Below are 24,563 nucleotides of genomic sequence, written 5' to 3'. Positions count from 1 at the left end.
TAACACATAAATGGTATTTTTTGTAATACAAGAAGTGTCTTGTTTTCTTGAGTCAATCCTTGTGAATAGTTTTCACTAAGGTGCAGCTGAAGTGCCGGAGAAGACCACATGCAGTAGTAGACAGGATACCTTTATTGGGGTGCAATATCTTGGGGCTCCTTCTAAAAATGCTACATTCAGATTCCTGAAATGAGGAGTTGTGCTCGTCTAAAGCGATGTTGATAGACCCAGCCAAGAAAGAGCGTAGGTCAGTTGGCTGGTGAATGAGGCGGGTGGCTCACGAGCTCGTCTCATCTCCGCGCTCTGCCAGGCAGTGAGAGTGTTCTTTCAGCCCACACCATCTGGTGGCATGTGCCTGCTTCCTCCTCTGCTGGTTTTTGTGGTGAGCTCTCACCACACCTCTCAACCAATTCTTCCAAAGCAGCCCCACTAGGAAGTGCATACCCGTCTCAGCTTCACTAAAGCAACTGTGAACAGACCAACATCTTTTTAACTTCATCCTGCTGCCACTTGGCAAAAGTAGGATGGAAAGAAGCACTGGGAAAAGGTTATCTGCAGGTTTGGGAAAGCAGTGGGACGCTGACTTGTATTGTAATGGTTGTTTTCTTGGCCGGAATGCCTAGGAAAAATAGCTTCTAATACTAAAGCTTTGTAGTGAAGAGAAAAGCGTCTGCTAGCATACTTTGCAAAGCCAGTTACAAAGCGTGAATGACTGATGTGTGCCCTCGTTTACTCTAATAACTGGTGGAAATTAACACCACTCCTCTCCAGTGTTTTACAAGTATATGTCTCTTTACAGCCTTCCTGTAAGATAGCAAACATAAAATAAATGTTCTTTGTCGGAGAATATTTGGGTGCCTGTATTTCCTGCTGTTATCTGTACGAACTCCCAGGTGCTCACCGTGTTTAATTTTGGGGCTCATTAAGGAAATGTAAGGACTGCGGCTCCAGGAGTAGAAAACCGTAATCTAACTTGCCGTTTTCTTTGTAGATACTGCAGGAGGAGGGGTTGGCTGAAATCCACCCTCATCATGTCAGTTCCGCAAACCAGCACCTCCAAGGGCAAAGTAATGCTCAAAGAATATAGCGGACGCAAGATTGAAGTGGAGCACATTTTCAAGTGGATCACAGCCCACGCTGCTTCTCGGATCAAAACCATCTACAACTCCGAACATTTAAGAGAAGAATGGAACAAAAGCGACCAGTATCGTGTGAAAATCTACCTGTTTGCCAACCTCGACCAGCCTCCGGCCTTCTTCTCTGCACTAAGTGTGAAGTTTACTGGAAGAGTAGAGTTTATTTTTGTGAACGTGGAAAACTGGGACAATAAAAGTTACATGGCAGAAATCGGTGTCTACAAGACGCCGTCCTACATACTTAGGACTCCTGAGGGGATCTACAGGTATGGAAATAACACTGGTGAATTCATATCACTACGTGCCATGGATTCCTTTTTGCGCTCGCTGCAACCAGAAGTTAACGATTTGTTTGTTTTAAGCCTAGTTTTGGTTAATCTGATGGCTTGGATGGACCTGTTTATTACACAGGGCGCTACTATAAAGCGTTTTGTGGTTCTTATAAGCACTTTAGGGACGTATAATTCACTACTAATTATTTCCTGGCTACCTGTGTTGGGTTTTTTGCAACTACCTTACTTAGACAGCTTTTACGAGTACAGTTTAAAACTCTTCAGGTACTCTAACACAACTACTTTGGCTTCTTGGGTAAGAGCCGACTGGATGTTCTACTCCTCACACCCAGCCCTCTTCCTCAGCACGTACCTCGGTCATGGTTTACTCATCGACTACTTTGAGAAAAAAAGAAGGCGCAATAACAACAACGACGAAGTAAACGCGAATAATCTGGAGTGGCTGTCAAGTCTGTGGGACTGGTACACCAGCTACTTGTTTCATCCCATTGCTTCTTTCCAGCACTTCCCTTTTGACTCGGACTGGGACGAAGACCCAGACTTGTTCTTGGAGCGACTGGCCTTCCCCGATCTCTGGCTTCACCCTCTGATACCGACTGATTACATAAAAAACTTACCGATGTGGAGGTTTAAATGCCTCGGCGTCCATTCTGATGAGGAGATGCTGGAAACCAGTCAAGACAGCGAAAGTGACTCGGACAGCGAAAACAAAGAGGTCTTCAGCAGCGAAAAAGAAGTCTCGGAGGACGATGAGCCAAACACATTTCATAGGCCCAGCGAGGGAGAGCGGCGGTGCCGTGCCGAGACCTGTTCGTGTGCCAGTAAATATTGTCACAGCGAGCCGTATGAACGGAAAGCGAGGTCGTACGGGTCGTACAGCACCGCAGGTGACACGGAGCCAGACTGGTCGGCGTGGCCCCCCGAGATGTTGCACTGTACAGAATGTGTTGTGTGTCTAGAGAATTTCGAGAACGGCTGCCTGCTCATGGGCTTGCCGTGCGGCCACGTCTTCCACCAGAATTGCATCGTGATGTGGCTGGCCGGGGGGCGGCACTGCTGCCCCGTCTGCAGGTGGGCTTCGTACAAAAAAAAGCAGCCATACACACATCCGCAGCCTTCGTCACACGATACCCCATCTTAGCTGTGCGCTGCCGTCCTTTGTAAGCTTTCAGGATATTACTGCTTGCCTTTTAAATGTTAGTCACTTAAAAGATTATGTGGTTTGAAGTTTTAGTTTAAATGTTAGTGCAGTGAACTAAAATATACATGATGCTAACGTTAACGACAGAATCATTTGGTTGCCTTGTATGTCGAACTGAATGCATACTTAATCGTACGGTAACTCTTTTCTTTTCAACATCCGGAAACTCGATGCTGTTTTTGTAAGCACAAAAATCAAGCCTACAACAGAAGCGTATTCCAGCAAACGTTTACACGTTAGGATGTGGGTGAAATCGAAATTCGAATCAGAGACAATTGCTTAATTTAAGTGTTTCTTATTTTAGAGTCTGTTCAGCACATCTTTGTTGAATAATGTATGTTGTAAGACAGTACCATTTAAAAAGAACTCCGTGAAATAAATTATTTTAAAAGGAAATTTGTAATGTTAATTGTTTTGATAAATATTTTGTGTGTATGGTTACAGATGTCTTGCTGGTCTGATTTATCTGTGAAGACAATAAAAATATAACACGACTTTTGTGACTAATAACTCGTCTCCTAGTGATGCTGGAATTCCTTCCTCCAGTGTTTGCCGCTGACCAGGCAGAAGGCAGTGGTGTTACACTGCAGGCTTCTTCATTCCTAAGTTTTCGGGGTTGAGATGCTTCTCTGCTTGACCAGGGCTTTTCTAATTAACCACAAATGGCTTTATCAGGCAGAGATCCTCTTCTGAACCAACTCTCTCTCCAGTACCCCTATCTGCAGACATCTAGGAAAACTTTAGAGCCTCCCTCTACAGCCTCAGAGGGAACCGTCATGAAGCAGCAGAATGGGATGCGGTGCCTGAAGCAGCTCGTAAAGGTAAAATTTGCCAGATTCCAAGTGGTTTTTTGGAAGTGACTTCAGATTTCTTGGAGAAGAGTGAGATGTTTGATGCCAGGAAAAAAAAAAAAAAAAGGCAGTCTTGTCTTTCAGTAGGAAACTCTAGTTTTGGTTGTACCTTTCAGAAATTATCTGACTAAAATCTGAAGGATTTTTTTTTTTTTTGGGGGGGGGGGGGGGGGGAAGTGATAATTTATGATGATGAAGTAGAAGAAAAGGTTAATAAACCAGAAAGGGGTTTTAAATTGTTTAACGTGTTAGAAGCAAGAGTGTCATTTTTATTTCCTTCCTGACTCTTGCCCATGTGATATAAAAAGATAAATAAAGGTGATGGTGGGAAATGTAAACACAGGTCGCTCTTGCAGTTAGGATCTCTCTCTTTGCTGTCTCCCTGCAGCCATTTGGGAGGTTTGCGCTCACAGAGCTCTCTGGCATTGTTTCCTCTGTGCAGGAGACCCGGACACTAATTTTTTTCCTAATCAACAAATGTTTCACACCTCCAGTCAGTCACCAGGTGTCATCGCAGGAGGACACTCTCCTAATAACCGGAGGAGCTGTTTTTAACTGTGAGTATTTTTTTCTTTCCTCATTTCCTATTGCAGTACTGAAGCAGGGAAGTAGAAGGGGCACGATATCCGCCACCTCCCTCCTAGTGCAGACGGAAATTTTTACTCCATTTGAGGCCTGGCAGTACACGGCCTTTATCCCTCGCTGCTGAGGCAGAGCAGTGACAAGGCATAACGGGGGCAAAGAGCACTTCTTTTACCAGTGCATGAGCAGTGTGACGCTCAGTCATGTGCCTCATAAAAAAAAAAAAAAAAAGGGGGGGGGGGGCTGAAATCCACATTGCTGCACCTCACAGAGGCTTGCCCACCTCAAAAGAGGAAGACTTCAGGGAAAATAATTAATGCTGTAGCTGACATACCAAAGTACACAAGTGAGGGTTCACTTTAGCACTAGTTTTCCCCGGTACCTCAGCATTTTGAAACACCAGGAGGGGTGAGTTCAAGCAAGGCCGTGTCCTCGGGCACTGCGTGCCTCTGCTGCTGGAAATCTGACAGCTCCACGTGGGTGCGCGGGGCCGGCTTTATTTGCAAACTGCCGTGCACGCCTGGTTCAGCTGAAGACTGTTTTCATGCCCTCCGTTGCTCTACTGATCCATTTCTTCTGATAAATGACACAAACTGCCGTTTAATTAGCAGAAAAGCCACGGAGGGCGCATCCATATGCGGGGATAATTATGACCAGTAGATGGTAGTGACGGAAGGCTTCGTCCCCTCGTGTCGGCCAGCCTGCCTTACATAAATTGTTGTGATCCAGTTCCTGCTGAATACATCTGCTTCGAAACCCGCAGCAGCTGGCACAGTGTGTTGGTGGTCCCAGCAGCAGGGGTGTGTTTCTTTTACCAGATGTTTGTGCCAGCGGCGGCGTCTGAGTGGGGGTTTTTATGGAGCACAGGATCTCAGGCAGTCCTTACCCAAACCTCTTGACAGTTTTAAGGCTGGGGAGGAGAGAAAAGGGAGGTCAGGGTGTCACTGCTGGCTTGTTTTGCTGTGGTGTGCCAGTGTTTGGGTGCCTTGAGTTACGGTGTGGGGTACGGGGCCGTGCCCTCTGGCACCTCAGGCCCGAAAGCTGGTGGCTGACTGAACACAAAATGGCGGATGACAAACCCACCAAGGGCTGTGCCTTAGTGAGGGGTTATGGAGGTGTGGGGCCGTCCCTCGGTTAGCAGGGGACGGATTTGGGTTGTGTTGGGGGTTCTGTCTGAGCCGTGGCGTGGTGCGCTGCCTGCTTGGGGCCCGGTCCGAAATGGTGGGCAAAGCTTGGGGCGGCGGGGGAGGAACGACAGGGGTGGGCTGGGCGTTACTGGGGCTGTTAGCGAAGTGGGGGCTTCACCAGCAGGGGGGCTGTGAGGGCGAGCTGTTGGGGCTGGCTTCAGCTAAGGGCACTTGGTCCTGCCTCGCCTTCTGCCCTGCGTCCCGCACGGCGGGCCCTGGCCTGGGGCTGCAGGGAGGGCGTGAGGGGACGCCGGGAGGCTGCTGTCCGGCCCCACTGTGACGGGTGGGGGGGCTTCTGCTGCCATCTGATATTTTATTTTATTTTAACTTATTTTAACTCTTTTAAAAACTTTTTTTAAAACTTTTTCTTAAACTTGTTTTATTTTTTTCTTCATTTTATTATTATTTTTCTTCATTTTATTATTTCCCTTCGCTTTCTTTTTTTCCTTCACTTTTTCCCCCTTCGCTTTCTCTTTTTTCCCCCTTTGCTTTCTCTTTTTTCCCCCTTCGCTTTCTCTTTTTTCCCCCTTCGCTTTCTCTTTTTTCCCCCTTCGCTTTCTCTTTTTTTCCCCCTTCGCTTTCTCTTTTTTCCCCCTTCGCTTTCTCTTTTTTTCCCCCTTCGCTTTCTCTTTTTTTCCCCCTTCGCTTTGTCTTTTTTTTCCCTTTCGCTTTCTTTTTTCCCCCTTCGCTTTCTTTTTTCCCCCCCTTCGCTTTCTTTTTTCCCCCCCTTCGCTTTCTTTTTTCCCCCCCTTCGCTTTCTTTTTTTTTTCCCCTTCGCTTTATTTATTTCAATGTTAATCTATTTGATTATTATTATTATTATTATTATTTTTAATTTCATTCTTTTTTTGGCTGGCGCTGCCCACCGCCGCCCCCTGCCCCTCCCATTCCCTGGGCGAGGAGGGCGGGGGTGGGGGGCGTGGCCTGAAGGCGCAGGGGGGGGCTTGGCCAACCGGAGGGGCGTGGCCGCGCGCGCCGTGCCCTCTCAGTCCCCGTAGCGGCGCTGGGGCGGCGCCTTTGGCGCACGCGCAGCCGGGCGGGGAGGGGCTTTGGCGCATGCGCAGCGGGCCCGCCCGCGCCCCGGGAGGTGAGGGCGGAAGCGGCGGGCGCTGCCATGGGGCTGTTCGGGAAGACCCCGGAGAAGCCGCCCAAGGAGATGGTGAGGGGCGGGGGGAGGGGGCGGGGGGGGAGGCCTCACGGCTCGGCCTGACGGGGAGCTGGGGGCGGCCTCTGCTCACAGGTGCCTGTGACAGGACCGGAGGGAACGGCCTCAGGTTGTGCCAGGGGAGGCTCGGGTTGGCAGTGAGGAGACATTTCTGTCAGAAGGAGCCGTCAGGCGTTGGGACGGGCTGCCCAGGGAGGTGGCGTCGCCGCCCCGGGGGTGTTCGAGGAGAGGTTGGGCCTGGTGCCTGGGGACATGGGTCGGTGGTGCCATTGGCGGTAGGGGGGTGGTCGGACCAGGTGCCTCCTCCAGCGTTAACAGATCTGTGATGGTCTGTGATCGTTGTCCGGCTCGAGTGAGCTACAACAGCGGTTCCCCTCCAGCCCAGTCAGAGCGGATTAGTTCAGCTTATCACTCCTCTGCCCCCCTGCTGCGATGCGGAACCTGCGTTTATCAGCACGGGAGGCAGCGAGGCTTCGTTCTTCACCAGGGGGGCGGCCGCACACCGGAGCAGGCTCCCCGGGGAAGCAGTCACTGCACCGAGCCTGTCGGAATTTAAGAAGCGACTGGACTGTGCGCTTAGTCACACGGTCTGAACTTTTGGGCAGACCTGCGCGGTGCCAGGAGTTGGACTCGGTGAGCCTTACGGGTCCCGTCCAACTGGGGATGTTCCGTGGTGCTCGGGGTGGTGAGCCTTCCTCAGCTGGCCGACAGCGCTTCTGCCCCCAGACCTCTGTGCCGCCGTGGCTTGTACCACATCCCCGCTGCCCTTCTTCACTCTGCTGAACTGACGTGTCTGGTGTTCGAGGAGGGGACACAGCGGCGTCTCCTCCTCTTAGACACAAACCTGGTGACGAGCATCAGGAAGACCAGGGGACGCGGGAGCGCCCAGCTCCGCACCTGCGAGGACAGCCGTAGGGAGGAGCTGGGGGTGCTGCCTAGGGCTGGCTGGGCAGCCTCTCTGCGGGAACGGGGCTTGCGTGAGCTTGGAGAAGAGAAGGCAAAGAGGAAAGCATCTAACGCCTTCTGCTGCCTCTGGTGGGGTGATGGTGAGGGGAGAGCCGGACAATTTTGGGGTGCAGCCGGTGAAATGACAAGGGGCTGCGGCCCCAGGTCGCCAGAGGAGGATTTTGAACTGGACGTGAGGAAAGCCTTTTACCGCAGGAGTGTTTAGGTGCTGGAGCAGAGTGCCGAAACTCAACGGATGGGGCCCCGAGTGACCCGTCTGAGCTTTGGGGCGGTCCTGCCTTGTCCCCTGGTTCCTCAGTGCTCTCATCCAGGGCCAGTTTCTGCCTCGTGATGAAAGCCCCGAGGCGAGTTTCCTCTGCAGTGGCATCGGTTGCTGGCTCTGATATGGAGGTAGCAAGGCAATCACAGGTCACATCCTCCCTAACCCCTTGTCTAAATGTTAGGAGGACTGCAGTAACTGGTGGTATCTGATTTATTTTTTTATTTGAATAATGAAATATTTAATTGTCACTCATAACTTAAAGCTTGTACGTTTTTAAGTGCTTTCTTTTGATATTGAATGGTTAAGCGGCAAGAAAGTACAAAAGGATAACGTTTCTTTTTAAGCTGAATTCCAAGTAACTCTCACACTTTTCCTTTTTGAGGTCAACGAATGGTCCCTGAAGATAAGGAAAGAAATGAGGGTGATTGACAGACAGATCAGAGGTTTGTACTCCTGTCGCTTTTTTGTTCTTCCTTTCCCTGTCCTCCTTCAAGTTTTTTGCCTTAAAGCAGGGGAGGGGGCTGTGAAATCGAATAACCCCGGGTACGTCACTGCCTCTGGAAGGAAGAACAACGTGATCCTGGGGCCAGGCTTGATCCGTGTTAGGAAAACGGCATTGCCGTGGAGTTCTCCAAGTAAAATTTTCAAAAGAACCCGAATGTTGTTTGCTTCCAGTGAGACGTGATGTACCGAAGTCCCATTTGGTAAGAAGAATTTGACTCATTATGCAGAGTTTCACCTCGAAGCCCTGTGGGAAGTGCTGGTAAAGGCTGCTTTGTGTCAGCAGCCGTGGCTGGACGCTGCCTGTTTCGAGTGACTCCTCGAGGAGGACGTTCTCCGTCCTCAGCCCCACGCTCTGGTGCGAGCTGGCGGGGTTCGTGTTTCCCCCCCCTTGGCGGTTTGTACGGGTTGGTTGGAGGGAGGTGCTCGTGCGGCACAGTCCGGCTTTGTCCTCGTCCGTAGGATGAGGACAGGGCTTGTGCCTCTTCCAGGAACACTGATGCGTGGCGACGTCCGTTGCGCTTGTGAATTGTTTCGCGCTCGCCGAGGCACTCTGCGCGGCTGTGTCAGGCGCAGGCCAGCTGAGACACGGCGCTGAGCTTGCTGCGAAGTATGTTTTAGCGACCACGTACCTCGTGGGAACAAGGCACCCACGCGTTCGCTGCCGATGGCTTCGTGGACCTTGGGTTTTCTCTCAACTTCATGCCTGTTGTAGGACTTTCACCCGGGCAGTGGCTGTGCTCTTTGAGTAAGGATGCCGAGCTGGGACCTGCCTTCGTTTCCCTCGGGAAGGCTGTGCTGCACGTGGTGGGAGGCAGCACCGCCCCAGTGCTCTCGGGCTGCCTTGCGCCCCCGTGTTGAGCTCGGGGCTGTTGCCACCCAGCTGCTGAGGGACCGACCGCCGTGTTGGCCTTGTCTCCTGGGGGTGCGGAGCTGGCATTCACCTTCAGTTCACCATTCCTGCATGTTTGTGCCACAAATCTCATATTCAGCAGTTAGTTGCACGAGTGTCAGCGTTCGCTCAAGTACGTGGCCGCGCTGCCCTGATTTGGATGTCATAGCGAAATATTTGTGCTCGTTTTTACCCTAGCAAAGCAAATACGGTCATTTCTCAGGGCTGCTGGGTTACTCCTGGTACTTTTGCTGTTTGTCTCACCTGGTCTGAGAAGCTGGGACTTGGCTCGCTCCCGTGCCTGACATACAAATGGCTGTGAGGTTGTGAAGTCTCTGCAGATAATATTGAGGAAGCAACAAGGAGTGTATTTGTCTGATCGCGGTCCTACAGATCTCTGCCGGTCCCGTAGGATAAAGAGCCGCTGAACGAGCTTGGGAGGGTGACCCATCCTGAGTACAGGCAGGGCGCCTTAACTCCCATGGCAAAACCTATGCCAAAAAGTGCGTTTTGATGCTTCTGTTTTTTGTAAAAGGTCATCTTTTGGTTCTTGCCTACCTGTAGCTTCTGGTATAAATCAAAAAGACTCGAACAAAGACGTTTTGTTGCGGTCGTTTCCTTCAACCCTTTGCAGGAAGGTGTGCCTAGCCCTTACTTACCCGAGTTCTTCCTTTGCTTTAGGACGATGTTGTGCAGACTGACTTAGAGCCGTGTTTCATCAGGCGGTAACTCACTGCTGAGTCTGGAGAAGGAAGTAGCCCACGCTTGTTCCTGCAGCTCTTACGTTGAGGTTTTTGAGGTACCTGGCTGCTTCTGTACACAGCCAGCATTGTCTCGCGAGGCAGATGTGTGGACAGTCACCGCAGATCTGCTAGAGAAACCTTTGTTGTTTAAGGACGCCTATTTAACTTCAATTCCAGCTCTTTGTGCTCACTTGAAACAGGCTCAGTTCAGTACTCCTGCTCCAGCGTGCTGTTATCGAAAGGTTTCAAATGAAGCGGGATGCTAGGAGAGTTTGAGCAGGCTCTTTAAAACTATCCGTAAAGATTTGTTCGCACGTTTCCCCTGCTAAATATCCATGGCTCTGGCAGCAGCCAGGCAGCTTGTAATTTGTGTGCCAGTTCACACCTAATGCAGGTGTTTAAAGGCCGAGCAGTGGAAACTCCAGACCGTAACTCTTTAAGTAGGAGTACAGACTTGGCTGGGTACCCACTTCAGGCTTAATGAGCTGTGCCTGATGGAGGGAATAATTAAGCTCGTCTGCAAGTGTGAAGAGTTTTGTGGTGGTAATGAAGCATCTAGTGGTTCCTTTATAAATTCATTGCGTAAGTGGCCATGCTTCGTTGTTGTTAAGGGTAACATAAACCCTTTAGCCTCTGTGAGATCAGCCTTCTACAAACTTTCAGAGCATATTTTTTTTCAGATAAATACGTTTCAGGGATTTAGAAATGGTGAGAACCATTTTTTTTTTCCTCTAACATCCCTCAAATTCACACAAAAATAGGCATATTGGTTAAGCTTCGAATGTGGAGTCTGACAGGCGAGTATTTTCACTAATAACAATTCCTGTCCCTCTTCCGAGATAGTTTTTTATCCCCTTGTGGTAACTTTGTTCCTTCTGGGTGAAGTGGAGCTAGCTGGTGATGAACATAGAAGAGGTAATCTTGCAAGCAGCAAATCAGTATAGTAATTAAAGTGTGTGTACGTATATATGCGTATATATTTGTGTCATGCTGGTGTAATAGTGTAAGCTGACTTTGTACGTAAGGTACTCATTTCACAGGGCTTTGTTCTTACTGGACCCTTTTTCCTTAAGAATTCATCTTAGCTCAGTTTCATGCAGTAATATTTCTGGGCAGTCATTTACAGTACTCTAATTACAAAGGAAATTAGAGGTTGATGTTGAGTAAAGAGAATTTTGCTATTAATATGTAGCTGAATTAATCAGCTAATATGTAAATCAGCCTAGAGCAAGGTCTTTCAGTAACGTGAATCTGAAATTAACTAGAAACGATTCTTTGCACTGAAAATACACTCCAGCAAATGACCGTTTTTTTCTTCCAAATCCTCAGCAGCTTGTAACTGTTTGCTGTGTCTGTTTTTCCGTGCTCCAGATATTCAGAGAGAAGAGGAAAAGGTGAAACGGTCAATAAAGGATGCTGCCAAAAAGGGTCAGAAAGACGTGTGTGTGATCTTGGCAAAGGAACTGATCCGTTCTCGGAAGGCCGTAAGCAAACTCTACGCATCCAAAGCTCACATGAACTCTGTTCTCATGGGGATGAAGAACCAGCTTGGTAAGAACTCCTGAGCCCAACTACGGGAACTTTCCCCGCTCTAGAATTTCTATTTTCAGAACCACGGTTAAATACAGGATGAGCTGGGAGAGCTTGGATTTGGAAGCTCACCCGCTCTTGTTACAGGCAGCTGCTACTGCTGGGCTTCAGGATCCAGGGAAGTGCCTCCCGTACCAGGCCTGCAGGCGTACGGCTGCTGCGGGTCCGCGTCCCCACGGCCAGCCAGGCTGGGCGCCTGCTCCCAGCAGACAGGCACCCCACACACTGACAGCAGTGGCTCTACCCGTAATCACACGCTGGTTTTGCACAAACCTGAGCACCACTGACAGCCTCGTCCTGATGATACTCCTCTCCAGTTGATTAGGCCTGATATCCACGAGTAGGATGAATACACATATACACGTAATATATATGTATGAACTCATATTCGGGGAAGGAATCCAGAATTGAGTCTGGAGTTTGTATTAACTTGCTTTTCAGCTCAAGCAATGACTGCAGAAGTCAAGATTTCTGTCAGTCTGGTAGCGTTGTAAGTGTAAGGTTCTTAATGCTAGAGAAACGAAGGATTAATGTGAAAAATAACATATGCTGTAACTTCATTTGCTTCATTAATAAGGAGTGACCGTTTTAACCACAAACAGGTAAGTTATCCCGGGCTAGGAAGCTGCAAGTTCAGAATTCAAGAACCTCAAAGAAGCGTTAACCATTACATTTTGATCATGGTGTATCAACATGTGTGAGAAGAGCCTATAAGCTATGTTAAGAGAACAGCTTCTGGAAAGGCTTTTTTGTTAAATCCAGCTTAAACTACACATTTTTAGTGTATCTACTTCAGGATTAGTTTTCCAGTTTATCCTTTGCTGTGAAGCTATTTCACTAGAACTTCTGCCACAGTTAGTTTCCACTACCTGGGTGGAAGGTCACTGGTTTGGTCAGCAGTCAGACAGGGAGCTGGAGTGCAGCAGTGCTGGTGGACACCTCCGTAAGTCCTCTGGCAGCTGAGGAGTACGAGCAGGAACTCCTCGGGGATCTCTCTTCTATGAACTGCGTCCACCTGGGCTGAAATCTCTGCTGGCGATCTGGCAACTCCAGCTAATTGTACAGGAGCACTTTGCTCGATGCTTGGTTTTTCAGATGTGTCAGGAGTTGAGCTTTTCCAGGAAGGTAGACAAGAACAAAACAGCAGCATATACCTTAAAAAATGCCCAAATGCGAATTTCTGTCTACGCAGGGAGGATATAGTTTCTCTGCTGTCAGTGGTGCCCGGATTGTTCAAGTTTTTTCTGCCTCTCCTTCACAGCTGTCCTCAGAGTAGCAGGCTCATTGCAGAAGAGCACAGAAGTCATGAAAGCTATGCAGAACCTAGTAAAAATCCCTGAAATCCAAGCAACAATGAGAGAGTTGTCCAAAGAGATGATGAAGGTAAGATCTGTAACGTAAATGAGACTTGGGTGAACGAGAGGTGGCCGAGCAGCGCGCTGGAGCGCTGTGCGCCTGCTTAGGTGGCAGTTGTCCGAAGGAGGGTGCCTGGTGTAGCTGTAAGCAGCAGAAATGAAGTAGCACGTTACTAGCTGGGAACTTTGCGGTAAGTTGCTGTCTGTGGGGAGAACCGTGACTCGGTGATACCTGCAACGTGCTTGGTGCAAAGCTTAAAGCAGAAGAAAGCTGCTGAAGTAGAGGATGGGAGGAGGAGGAATGGCTCCCATACACAGGGGTTGTGGTTGGTGATCCTGGTCCCAAGGGCTTGGGGAACCAAGGCTTGAAGCAAGCTTCACAACTGCACCCCAGTGACTGCCCTTAACCCTGAGCTGTTCTGAGGGAGACCAAATTTCCTGCTCTCAAGGAGGACAACGTTTGTTATGGGACACCCACCACGGCCTGTTGTGGAGTGGGAAAGTGAAAATCTATCCCATCTGAGGCAAAATAGCTATTTTGATGCTGGTTTTAGAGCACCTACCGTGGTGTCTCCGTCGGATGGAAGTGCTCTGGTTTTAAAGTATACTAGTTTATTGTGGTTATTTTCGACTGTCAAAATTTTGTTCTTTTCCCCTCTTACATGCCGCTCAAGATTGGCTAGGTTAAACCAGCTTGTTTCTTAACGATTTTATGACTAGGCACCAGAACAATCTGGCCGTATGCAGGCTGCAGGCCCTGCAGGGGGGTGTTCTTAAATGCAGATGGAAAAAAGGGAAGCTTATGTCAGAGCTAAGCTGTAAAACAGGCTGTAAAACGTATGCTTTGTGACGGAAGCATGTGAAATACAGCTGCATCTGCGGCTGCACACTTGCCGTAACGAGAGTTGTAGATAGGTAGAGATGCAACACCCGTGAAAAACAGCTGCGGGGTCTGAATGTGAGAACACACAGGAAATCCTCGGTTCTCCTACTGCTTTTCTTGTGCACCACTTGTACAGGTGCAGGCTTAAACTGTAGGCAAGCGTGTTGGGCAGCCCTCGTGCAAGAGAGCAGCCTTGTTCAGGAAAGCTCGAGCAGCACACGAGCAGCACGCCTGCGGCAGTTGTTAAATGCCTGGGTAGGCACAGTCTGACACTGACAGAGGGGCCTGTCCTCTCCGCTGCTTCCAAGGACATCACGTGCTGCCCTTTTGTTTCCTGGTAGGCTGGCATTATAGAGGAAATGCTAGAGGACACCTTTGAAAGCATGGAGGATGAGGACGAAATGGAGGAGGAAGCAGAGATGGAGATTGACAAAATCCTTTTTGAAATTACAGCGGGTGAGTCTGCGTGCGTTTGCGGAGTGAGGAGTCTTGCTCCTGCTCTGTTAACTAAGAAGGTGCTACGATTTAAACTTTTATCTGTCCTGACTTAACAAGTGTGGCCTCCCAGAGGTGCCTTTGCCTTCCCTAAAGGCGAAGGAGTGCCTGACAAACTGGTTTCAGGGAACGCGGGCGGCGCAGCCAGCGAGGTTCAGCGAAGCATAAACAATAAAGCATCAGCTGAAGTCTGCGCAGTTTATCATTTAGGCTTTAACAGATCTGCGTCTGTCTGTATTGGCTCCTTTTATCCAGGTAAAATGTGTGTGCCAGGACAGATAGATACACTACTATTAATGAAGCCAGGAAATCAACTTTGCCTCGTTGCCTCAATTCCTAGGCTGCCCTGGGATTCCTGCCTGTAAAATGCTGTTAGCGACTTGAGCTGTTGAATAATAAATAAGCAAACAAAGCCTCCTGGCTTACACCTCACGAGGTGCTGAGCTGCTCTTTTAGCTGTTTGACTTAGGTAATGCTCAGAACGCTCTTCACCTGAATTTCTTGTGAAATGGGCTGGTGCCTGGAAGCGCCAGAGCAGCGTTCAGCTCTAACGTCTCGACTGCCAAATGCCCCAGCTCCTCACCTTGTGAGCTGCCGCTGGCATGTTGCCCTCGCTTGTTTCTCGTGTCCTGCTTTGCTTTCTTGCCTCCTGTTCCTCGCTCGGAGAAGCTCCCTTCCTGCTGTGTTGCGGGCTGTTGCAGTGGGGCAGTGAGGAGAACAAGAAGAAACGCAGAGCAGGAGCTCTTCTTATCAGAGCCGTGTCCTCAGGAGCCTGACAAATAACAACAGCGTCAGCAGCAGGGCCTATAAACTCAAACTGTCTGGCTGAATTATTTCAAATATACATCCCTACAAGGTGCTGGCTATTAAATGAAGAGTTAATGCATGCTAAGGGGTCTTTTCATGTTGTTTGCAGGGGCCTTGGGTAAAGCACCCAGTAAAGTCACAGATGCTCTACCGGAGCCCGAGCCCATGGGAGCGGTGGCTGCTGTTGACGAGGAGGAGGACATCGAAGCGATGCAGTCACGATTAGCTACCCTCCGCAGCTAAGGAAGGGAACAAACGTGTGCAGTTTGCCTTTTGTTCCGTGGTGGGATGTTCTATCCTGCCTTCCAAATGCAAAAACTTAATACGTGAGAATACTTTGTGTAGTATGTATATTTTTTTTTCTGCCTGGGGACTATATTCTCCAAGAAACTACTGTAATATACTTCTTGGGGACTGCAGTCTGGAGAAGTTATTTTATCGTTTTCTGTTCAGCCTCTATCACCTGCGAAAGGTTACAGTGAAGTGGCAAGGGTGTTGTAATGTTATGTATTCCTAGGTATAAAGTCTCGGAGTCTATTCTTAGCTTCAAGTGTCATCTTTCCCTAAAAGGCACTTTGGCATAGTCTGCTACCAAAAACCCTTCAGTGGTGTAAGATCCGTGTTTTTCTGACTCACTACAACTTTTATTAAAGCTGCTCTTAAACTGATGCACAGGAGCAACCGTTAGTTTTCATGACTTCCAACTCCCTTCACAAAACACGCCCACCTTCAACAGCTCCCTCTTGGTTTTACAAAACCCAGTGCATTTAGGATGTCACGGCTCAGTTAAAGGAAAGCTTTCAGTCAGAGCAGCTGTTAAATAAGTGTTCTCTTCCAGTGCTGTTCAGGCATCATCGTATGTGCGCTGGGGGAGTCCTGGTTAGTGGAACAGCATCAGGATGCCAGGTGTACCCTTCTGACCTTGGCTGCTTCTAGAAGCGTGTTTATTTCTCACTCCAAGCTACACGTGAATACGCGGTACTCCTAAGAGGCAGATGGCAGCCCTTGGCACCAGGCTGGTAACAGGAGGAGAGAATCCCCGCTGGCATTCTTCTCCCTCAGCCCTGGCTTTCCTCTCCCTTAGCCCTGGAGGCGTAGGGACAGGTTACCACCTCCACCTGTCCTTAGGTAGTCAGAGAAAGGTACAGACTGGGGGCTGCACACTATGAGGGGAATATCAGTGCTCTTCCCCGCCTCTTCCCTGGATGGAAGGCAGCGAGAGCAGCCCTCTCATTTCTGTTACCCAGCCCCTTGCACATGGGAGGAAAAAGGAGCCGAGCTGAGGAAGAGCAACAGCTGGAACAGGCAACCTTAAACAGTGCAGAGGTGATGGTCAGTGAGGTGACAGAGGTAAAAGAGCCCCCCCGCACTTGTGCTGGTGTTAAGTTACCACCTCTTCAGCCCCTGTTGCAGCCAGCCATTTACCAGAACTGATCCCATCCAAGTTAATGTTTCAGTCCTTCAAGGTTTATAGAATTAAACCTGGTACCTACAAGACCACTGAGACCAGCTGTGCCTTGCCCTGTCCCCCCGAGCAGAAGAGCAGCACCTGTTACCCGCTCTGCTCATCTGCAAGTCCCATAACTGAACAGGGCAGTTTTACAGCCAGTAGCCAGGCTGTAATAACTCATGTGGCAGCGTGGGACAGTGACTGAAGTACTGAAGTGAAAGGGGAGCTCACTTCAGCTTAGTCATGTCAGGTGCTGCTGTGTCACCGCCCCCACAACCACAGTGTGGTGTCAGCCGCTCTTTAAATGGCACATTGTTAGGGCCAGAAGAGTCCAAAACACAAGAAGTCTCTCTCCTCCCAGAGAAAGACTTCAGGCAACGCTAGCGTCTTGACTCACCAGAGGCAGAGAGCAAAGCAACTATCCCCTTGGTTCATCTCTCACCTGAAGAGGCTTGTGGTGCTCCTGCGGTGCTGACAAAAGAAACACTTGCTAAGACTTGCCACAAGAAAAGCCTGTAATGGTATTCCAACAGCAAGGGCAGAGGAACAGATAAGGCGCACAAACAGAAACCTGGATGCTGCCCAACAGCGTCCAGTTTCAGCCATAAAAGCAAGGAGGCGCCAAGCACCCTTCACTGTCATGCTGGAGAGTAGCAAAAGGTACCAGAGCAGCATAACCCTAGTGCTTCGGGCTTGGTATGCGTTTGGAGTAACAAGCTCAAAGGTTCCCTCTTCACTGCAGAAGTACCAAGAGCTCAAACAGGACGATTTGTTTCTCCTGGTCTTAGCACCGCAGCCAGGACAGATCCCGGAGGAAGAAAAAGCACTTGGAGAGTCAGTCAGTAGGATGCCGGAGTTGAGAGCTGGGATAAAAACAGATTGCGTAACAGCAGTGGTAAAAAGGTTCAAAATCCAACTCCAACAGTGTGCCTCTTCATACATCTGTGCACATTTGCATGCATAAAGTCGGCATGACTCACTTCACTCGCTGGGTGGTAACATACCTGTGTGCCAGCTCCCCACACATACTCTAACGAAGATCCAAGAAAAGCAATTAACTGCTTTATTTCATTTACTTTAAGCTTGCTACTGCAAGAAAGAACGTTCATCTGAAACACTGCCTTGCCTTGAAGGATACGTAACTAGCTCAAAGTGCCAAATCAACCGTGTTTTTCCTTGCAGAAACCGTGTTTTTCCTTGCAGAAGCCAGCTCAGGCAACTAGGAACAGGCCAGGCTGTTTATTATCAAATAGAGACGGCAGCAAGTAAAGAGGGAGGGACGTGGAGTAGCTCAGCTGGATTTAAGCTCGCAGCAGCAGCTCAGTGAACTGGAACGTTTCCCTGCCCCAGGAGCAGCACAGTACTGGTACTGACTCACAACTACCTAAATTCCTCACCCAGCGTTAGGGATCCTCTCCTGTCTTTTTGAATGCCTCTTCCTAAAAAAAAACCAAGCAGCAGGAACCACTGGCTACCCCAGCTCTGAGTGATCACAAAGATTGGTACAAGGAACTCCACCTAGAGGCAATAAACACAGGACTGAGTTAATTATGTCTTCATTTTGCTTCTTTAGTTCTGGGTGCTTCCTCCTGCCTCAGTTTTGAGGCAAAGAAGTAAACGTACCTATTCGCAGCACACAAGCCTTTTATCAGCCCACTGTACACTAAGCTGTTTAAGAGACTTACTCCCCGCAAGTCAGTACAGTCTCAGCTCCGGTTCCACTACTGAAGAATGTGTAAGAGGAAGTTTCTCTGAAAAAAAAAGCCGGCACCAAGACAGAATAGTTAATGCTGATCAACAGTAGCAGGTGAGTGTTGTGGGGAGGGGAATTTCCAGTTTGTCACCATGTAACAGGGTTCCCCTCCCTCCTGTCTCACCCCAGCAGCTATCCTGTGCATTTCAGTGCTGAAAAGGGCACTGAGGAACAGAAAAATCGATTTTATTTCAGCTTGTTAGATGACAGATGCACTTCCCCTCTGCTTGTTTTTACAATTCGATTTTTTTTTCGGTCTAAGTAATTTTAGAGCAACGTGCTTTTTAAAACTGAATCTGCAAAACTCTCTTGATATAGACCATTGTACCAGTATTGGTTGAGAAACAGTAATCAAGCTAAACCATGTTTCGGTTAACCAAAAAAAGCTATAAACAGATCTATCGCTAAATTAAATACCGTAAGCTTTCAGATAGTTAAAAAAAATGTATGAACAGTATGATACACAATTCGCTTTTGCATTTCAAAGCACTGCACGAAATTAATTACATTTTCAAGAGTCAACTGAAGAAGCTGGGCAAGGAGCGATATCTGAAATAGAAGAATTTTATGTAGACCATTCAGTGTTAAAAACCAGAGAATCAAACATAAGTTCAAATTAAAGATCAGTTTCAAACAGAAGACATTTGATTAAAAGTTTCTTTTAACATTTAGAAATTTAAATACATTTACCTAAAGATGGTTAATCCCCACCTCTATGTTACTATACAATAGCTTAAAGCTACTTTCAAATGCTAGTTCTATGTTAATGTGAAATTACAGAACTGCATTCTTAAGTTTATTTTTATGTAAATCTCTTATTAAATTGGGTGACTCCATACTTCCTCCCACCCTAAAATAAATTTTAAAAATTGGAGCTTTACAAGTCTCGGGTAATATTTTTCAAATGAGTAATTTGGAATAGTTTCCGACAGTTCTATAGGAGGTATTTTGTACAGTTTGGAGAGCAACTCCATATAAAGTTCTATTGCAACTGAGCATTCACAGTATGCCACAGTCCATACATATTACTACATATACATATCAGGTTTGTAAACATTGGAAGAATACACAGAACATAGTACCACGATCCTCTGGTACTGCTGAAAGGAAGATGAGGTAACATTCATATAATCTCAAAGTCCACAGAGGTCCTGACTGAGTAGTTAAAACAGCTGCCAGCGCTTCTGTTTCATAGTGTGTGGTTAAGGCTTTCTACTTTATGGTCTGCTAAGGCTGGATTCGTTCGCTCTCAGTATCCCAACTGCATCTTTAACCGCGTGGTATATGACATTCTTCACCTAGGAGGGAAAGAAAAGGCATTTAAAGTTAAACAGCGTGGTTTGGGGCAGTCTGGAAGACACTGACTGACACACAGAAGACACCCGCACAGCTTCCCCACCTTCTCTGCGCCCCTTGCGGCTCTCCTTTCAGGATAAACAGGCTCATCAGCACCAGCTTCCCTCACATCACTAACTTGTGAGAACAAGGTTCAAGTTCTAACAGGTTATAAACTGAAACTTAGTAGCCTGAGGAGAGTTTTGTGGGTTCAACCAGAGGAAAAACAGCAGAAATGGAAGAAGGTAACGCTTCAAAAACAATCTCAGAAGGCCTCCTCAGAGCTACTGAACATACGTAACAGTCCGTAAGCCTACTGAAATTCCTTTTTGAGGTCCACTGCATTAAAGCTGATCCAAACGTGAGACATTCTATAGACAGCTATATCGTTACTGCACGAGTCTGGTGAGGATATTTTTTTTAATTATTTTTTAAAAGGGAAAAAGGGGACAGGGTTGTCCTTGAGCATTGGTACCTTACCTGCAATTTATCTTCGTGGTTTGTATGTGTGTGTGACAGATATCTAAATTCCTGAGTGAGCCAGAAGCAATGCTTGACGTGCTCTGGGGATACAAAGTCTTCTGCAACTTTAATACAACTGTACAAGTTATGAACCTAGAGAGAACAGACAAGTATTAGCCACATGTGCAGAAGTCTGCCCAAGCAGTAAGACTGTAAACAGTGTCACTGGTCCTTGCCTGGTGTGGAGCTCCTGCTGGAATGAAAACTACATCTCCTAGAAACTGTACAATAGCCCAGCCTTGAACTCCATACTCCTGGTGAAGGCGTTTTCTTAGAGATCTGTCCAAGTACCAACTTTGATCATGAATAGGATCGTGATCGACAGGATTTTCTTGACCTTGTTCTTCAGCAACCTGAAAAGTCAGGAAAAGAAACTTGTTATAACATACCAGTCCTACTGGATAATCAAGGTGTGTGTGTGGTATGACTTATGCATGCGTGCCAGATAGAGTGACTCGCGCCACGTGGCCAGGTGTCAGAGTTGTCTGCAACTCCTGCTCAGTCCTTGGTTTGTGAAGGCTGCATCATTTTGCATTTCCACTTGCTTCACAGACATGTTGCAAAGGTGGGTATAATAAATGCAAATAATTCCAATTTACAGTAAGAAAGAAGAAACAGAAGGGTTAAGTGACTCATGTTCACAACTTACACTACTGGAGCCTGTCACTGGAAAAAAACCATCATCAAATTCAGCAGGTGCCTGCCCCGAGGCCAGCGCTAGCCAGCGTGCTCAGTGACCAAAACAGAGGACGCTAACACAATTTTCAGGAGACACCATGCTGGGAAGCACAAGTACTTTATAAGAGAAGTTTGAGGGGTAGGAGGATGTGGGGAGAGAACTGGACTGCAGCCTGAAAACTCATTTGTGAGGAGCTGAACAGCTTGGTTCTACCCCAAGGTGAGCTGCTGAAAGCCTCACACCTGCAGGCAAGTAGACTGAGAAGAGGTGTGGGATACAGGCGTCAAAACACAAACCACCACTACTTATCAAGCTCAGCATCAAGTACATCACATATAGCATTGTATAGTATTAGCAAAGAACAAATCTTGAACTGCTCTGGCTCCTTTAAGATTTTGTCCAAGACAGCAGTCAGGCTGACAAAGCCGACAGTTGCTCAGACCATTCCATTTATCTTAAACATGAATTTTTTTTTAATCTTAAATGATTTTTTTTTATCATCTTAAACACGAATTTATTTTTTTTTTTTTTTTTTTTTTTATCTTAAACATGAATTATTTTGCTTTTAGTGTGCCAAAGAAGTTCCAGAATTAAGAGGACCAGGAACTCTGGACCATTTGTGACAAATTAAATACTGGAACAAGCCCTTTTGGATGTAGTATCACATTCCTTTCCTCCATTAAACCTTTTCAACCTTTTCTCTCCCGTGAAAACCATCTGAAGAACCTTGTACTTCTCCCCTCACTCCAAACCTCATAAAGGTATGGAAAAAAAAATGAAGTTGGAGAAGTGAAAGAACAAGGGAGAACTATAAACCACACATTACTCTCGACGTTTCTTAAGAGCATCTCATATGCATGTTTTTTAAGACAGGTCTAGTTTAAAGTTAAACTGTCTTTTTGCTGAAATCTTACACCAATTCATCATCTAACATCAATTAATTCATTGCTTGTCCTATAAAAAGTGTGGACTAAAGCAGCGTATCTAGGTCCAGGGTGGCTTCAAACTTCATCTCATTACCCTCCTCAGATCCTACAAGATCCACGTCACCCAAGAATTTTTGTCTTTGATACAACCCAAGTACATTTGTTTCTGGTTTCTAGAATAAATGGGATAGGAAAGAGGTTTTAAAAAGAGTCCAAGGATGTATTTGTTAGTCTACACAGACAGCAAAACAGTTTCAGATATAATGCTGCCTACCTTTTTAAGGAATTCCCGGATCTTCTCTGTATCTTTAGCAGCATAAATGTGCCACAGAGCTCCAGGTTTTTCTCGACTTTCAGTGAAACGCTTAATTGTCAGTTCATCAGAATCACCGTCTTGTATGGTTTTAAGCACTTCTGTTACGAGTAAACACGAGCAGTTACAATGAAGTTATGCTTTCCTCCAACCACAGAAATAATCCCCTTCAGAAGGGGAGAAAGACTTTACCTTCTTCTTGATCAGCCTGCCCTTTGGGGATACCCACATAAACCATAACGTTAGCTGCATCAGACACATCTAAATGGAGATTTGTCGTGCCATATTTTCTATCTTCTGGCGTTATTAAGCCTGAAAAAAGTATCCACCATGTTAGCGAGACAAAAAGAAACGTTACACCACTCTAAGCAGAGCAATCTGAAGAGCCCAAAGAGCTTTCACTTTCATAAGCAAATGCCTCCAGGACAGCAATTTACTTTATTGCCAGGACCCTGCACCATACTGTTTGTGTCTTCCAGTGTTAAACTTATGGACTACCACATCAATCTGCACCTATACCCCGGCTGTATGATACATAAAGGTCACATTTACGACCAGCTACCAGAGGGTTTTACCAGAGCAATTTAGAATGAAGTATACTCAGCAACAGTTTCTTGGTCACTAAAGGCAGCTGCTGCAGTGTTTACCGGTCAGGATCTCTTTACTGGTCGTGATCATACTTAAAGTTTTAAATGTTTTTTGTTTGTTTTTGAGTGACAACAGATGAGCCAGCCATGGAAAGAACTGCTCAGGAAGAGACTGAAAACTAAGTGATACAACCCAAAAAGGGGAAGCGTGCCAGAAGTAACAGAACAAGTACCTATGGCCAGCTATAAGAAACGGAGGTATATACACATGTGGAGCAAGTTGGAAGTTACTGGGAACAGGCTGTGACTGGCTTGAGCCTATCCAGACAAAAACACATTTTACATCACCACATAATACTCTTGACATCAGTTAAAAACAAGCCAAAATTAAGTTTTCCGATTAAGTAATTAATCGGATGATCTACTACTAGGATTCTTCTAATTTATAGCAAGCTTTGATTCAAATCTGTGTGCAGCATCACCTATAGTGTGAAAAATTCCTTACCGTATGCATTGTACATCTTGGGGCCCAAATCTGGTCGTACAAAGTAGTTGGGAAGGCGAGAAGCAAGGTTGAGCTTGCCGCCTCTCCTAGTGTATTCTGGCAATGGAATATTTTTCATCAAATCATCAAACCTAAAGGAATACAGCACGATTTAGTGTCAGGAAATGATAAGAAGGCAGCAGACTAAAAAAACAACAGCAACAAAAGCTTTCTTCAGTCAAGAAACCGTACTCCTTCCTCCAGTGGTAGTGGACAATGGTACACCAGGAAATGGAATTCAACAGGTAAGACAGGAGGAGTTCAACAGGTGTACATTTTTTTTTTTTATTGCATATTGTAACTGCAATGTTACTTTCTTGTGCAATTATCTCAACAAATACCAGATAAAGTAAGTTAGAATACTTAAGACAGGTTTCACAAAAACCCTTCGGCTAAACTTTAGGTTTTCTAAAAGCCTTCATTTTGAAGTTTCGCAAGTTTAAGCGATCATAACCAATTTTAGGCACTCATTTTATTTATCAATATATACAATTAGCTACTTAAACATTAATCATAGAACTTGGTTAGCATTTCTAGCTATGTCAGGCATCTCTGAGAAACAAAATGGTTCACACGTGACCAACTGCTTTTCAAAGCTGAAGCAGGTGTCAAAATGTAACAGGATTTCTACATTCTATTATTTTGGGGGTATACCACATAAATGAACAGTTTCTTTGTAAATTCATACCGAGAAGGCATCATGTCTCTGAAGTCTTCTCCTGGAGGCCAGTCTTTAAGCTTCAACACCATAGGCTCTCCTTCTTCTGTTCTCAGACGACCTATGATCAAATATTACCAAATCTTAGTTTTTACTTAGTTTTCAACAGCTTGTACAACTCAAAACGTAAAGAATCAACTGCAGCGAAACCCAACTGCCTTGTGAACATCAACCTTAGACATGATTTTGTTCCATTGTGCTGAGCAAAAAGCTAAGCGAACCTACTCACTAGGAAGATCCTAAACTTTTTCAGAATGCTTCCCCAAAAGACTAAAGGCAGCCAAACATGGCCCTCAGGGAGAGTCCTCAACGGGGCTGGCAAAATTTCTACCTAGCCCATCATCCTGCAAGCACACATGGTGAGAATTTCTTGCAGACACTGTCCGTGAAGACAAAGCTTGGAGTGTCTTTTTTTCTGCTCAAGGCTGCTAAAGGACGGCAAGTTTATGCTAGGGCAAGATTACTGCTGCTGAATATTTTACCTACCGGAAAACCAAGACAACAACAAATAACAAAAAGCATAATAAACGAGCAAAAAGAACAAGTCACACTTACTTGAAATGTCTTCAAATCCATCCCAGAAATCCCCTACAGTAGCGCCAGTGATGATTTCGTTGGTCCTGCAGTTAACCAGATCTACTTCCTGTTGGCCAAATTCCTTCCTAAAGGACTCTGGTCTCCAGAGGTCTGCATTTAGCTTGTGATGCACTCCCGACACCATTACAGGCTATAAAGAAGAAGAAAAATATCCTGAAGAATTATTAAACACCAAAACCACTAATCCCAGCCAAAATAGGGTAATCCATAAACCATACTGAACAAGTATT

At 46.7% G+C, this 24,563-nt stretch overlaps 2 protein-coding genes across 6 annotated transcripts in view; one reads left to right on the top strand and one right to left on the bottom strand.

Annotated features, from left to right (window-relative positions):
- LOC118248316 (charged multivesicular body protein 3) overlaps positions 1–15,577 on the top strand; it is a 30,240-nt gene extending 14,663 nt beyond the window's left edge. For 2 of the 4 annotated variants that reach the window (XM_035547130.2, XM_035547128.2), the window contains one exon: positions 992–3,140. In XM_035547130.2, the coding sequence (XP_035403023.1) occupies positions 992–1,087 (96 nt within the window). In that variant the 3' untranslated portion in view covers positions 1,088–3,140. Of the gene's footprint in view, positions 1–991; positions 3,141–6,272; positions 6,410–8,025; positions 8,087–11,150; positions 11,331–12,630; positions 12,753–13,948; positions 14,064–15,018 lie in introns of those variants that run through there. The other 2 variants (XM_035547129.2, XM_035547131.2) reach the window with 2 other exon arrangements.
- A 2,706-nt stretch (positions 15,578–18,283) lies between these two features.
- The window catches only part of KDM3A (lysine demethylase 3A), a 30,921-nt gene continuing 24,641 nt past the window's right edge, over positions 18,284–24,563 (bottom strand). For both annotated transcript variants that reach the window (XM_050710676.1, XM_035547127.2), the window contains 8 exons: positions 24,292–24,463; positions 23,707–23,797; positions 22,980–23,110; positions 22,080–22,199; positions 21,849–21,988; positions 20,146–20,322; positions 19,928–20,062; positions 18,284–19,410 (listed from right to left, as the gene is read on the bottom strand). In XM_050710676.1, coding sequence (XP_050566633.1) covers positions 19,330–19,410; positions 19,928–20,062; positions 20,146–20,322; positions 21,849–21,988; positions 22,080–22,199; positions 22,980–23,110; positions 23,707–23,797; positions 24,292–24,463 — 1,047 coding nt within the window. In that variant the 3' untranslated portion in view covers positions 18,284–19,329. The remainder of the gene's footprint in view (positions 19,411–19,927; positions 20,063–20,145; positions 20,323–21,848; positions 21,989–22,079; positions 22,200–22,979; positions 23,111–23,706; positions 23,798–24,291; positions 24,464–24,563) is intronic.

Source organism: Cygnus atratus, chromosome 4 (genome assembly GCF_013377495.2).
Source record: "Cygnus atratus isolate AKBS03 ecotype Queensland, Australia chromosome 4, CAtr_DNAZoo_HiC_assembly, whole genome shotgun sequence".
Lineage (NCBI taxonomy): Eukaryota > Metazoa > Chordata > Aves > Anseriformes > Anatidae > Cygnus > Cygnus atratus.
Note: the sequence above shows the minus strand (reverse complement) of the source record. Positions and strands in the feature narration are given on the sequence as shown.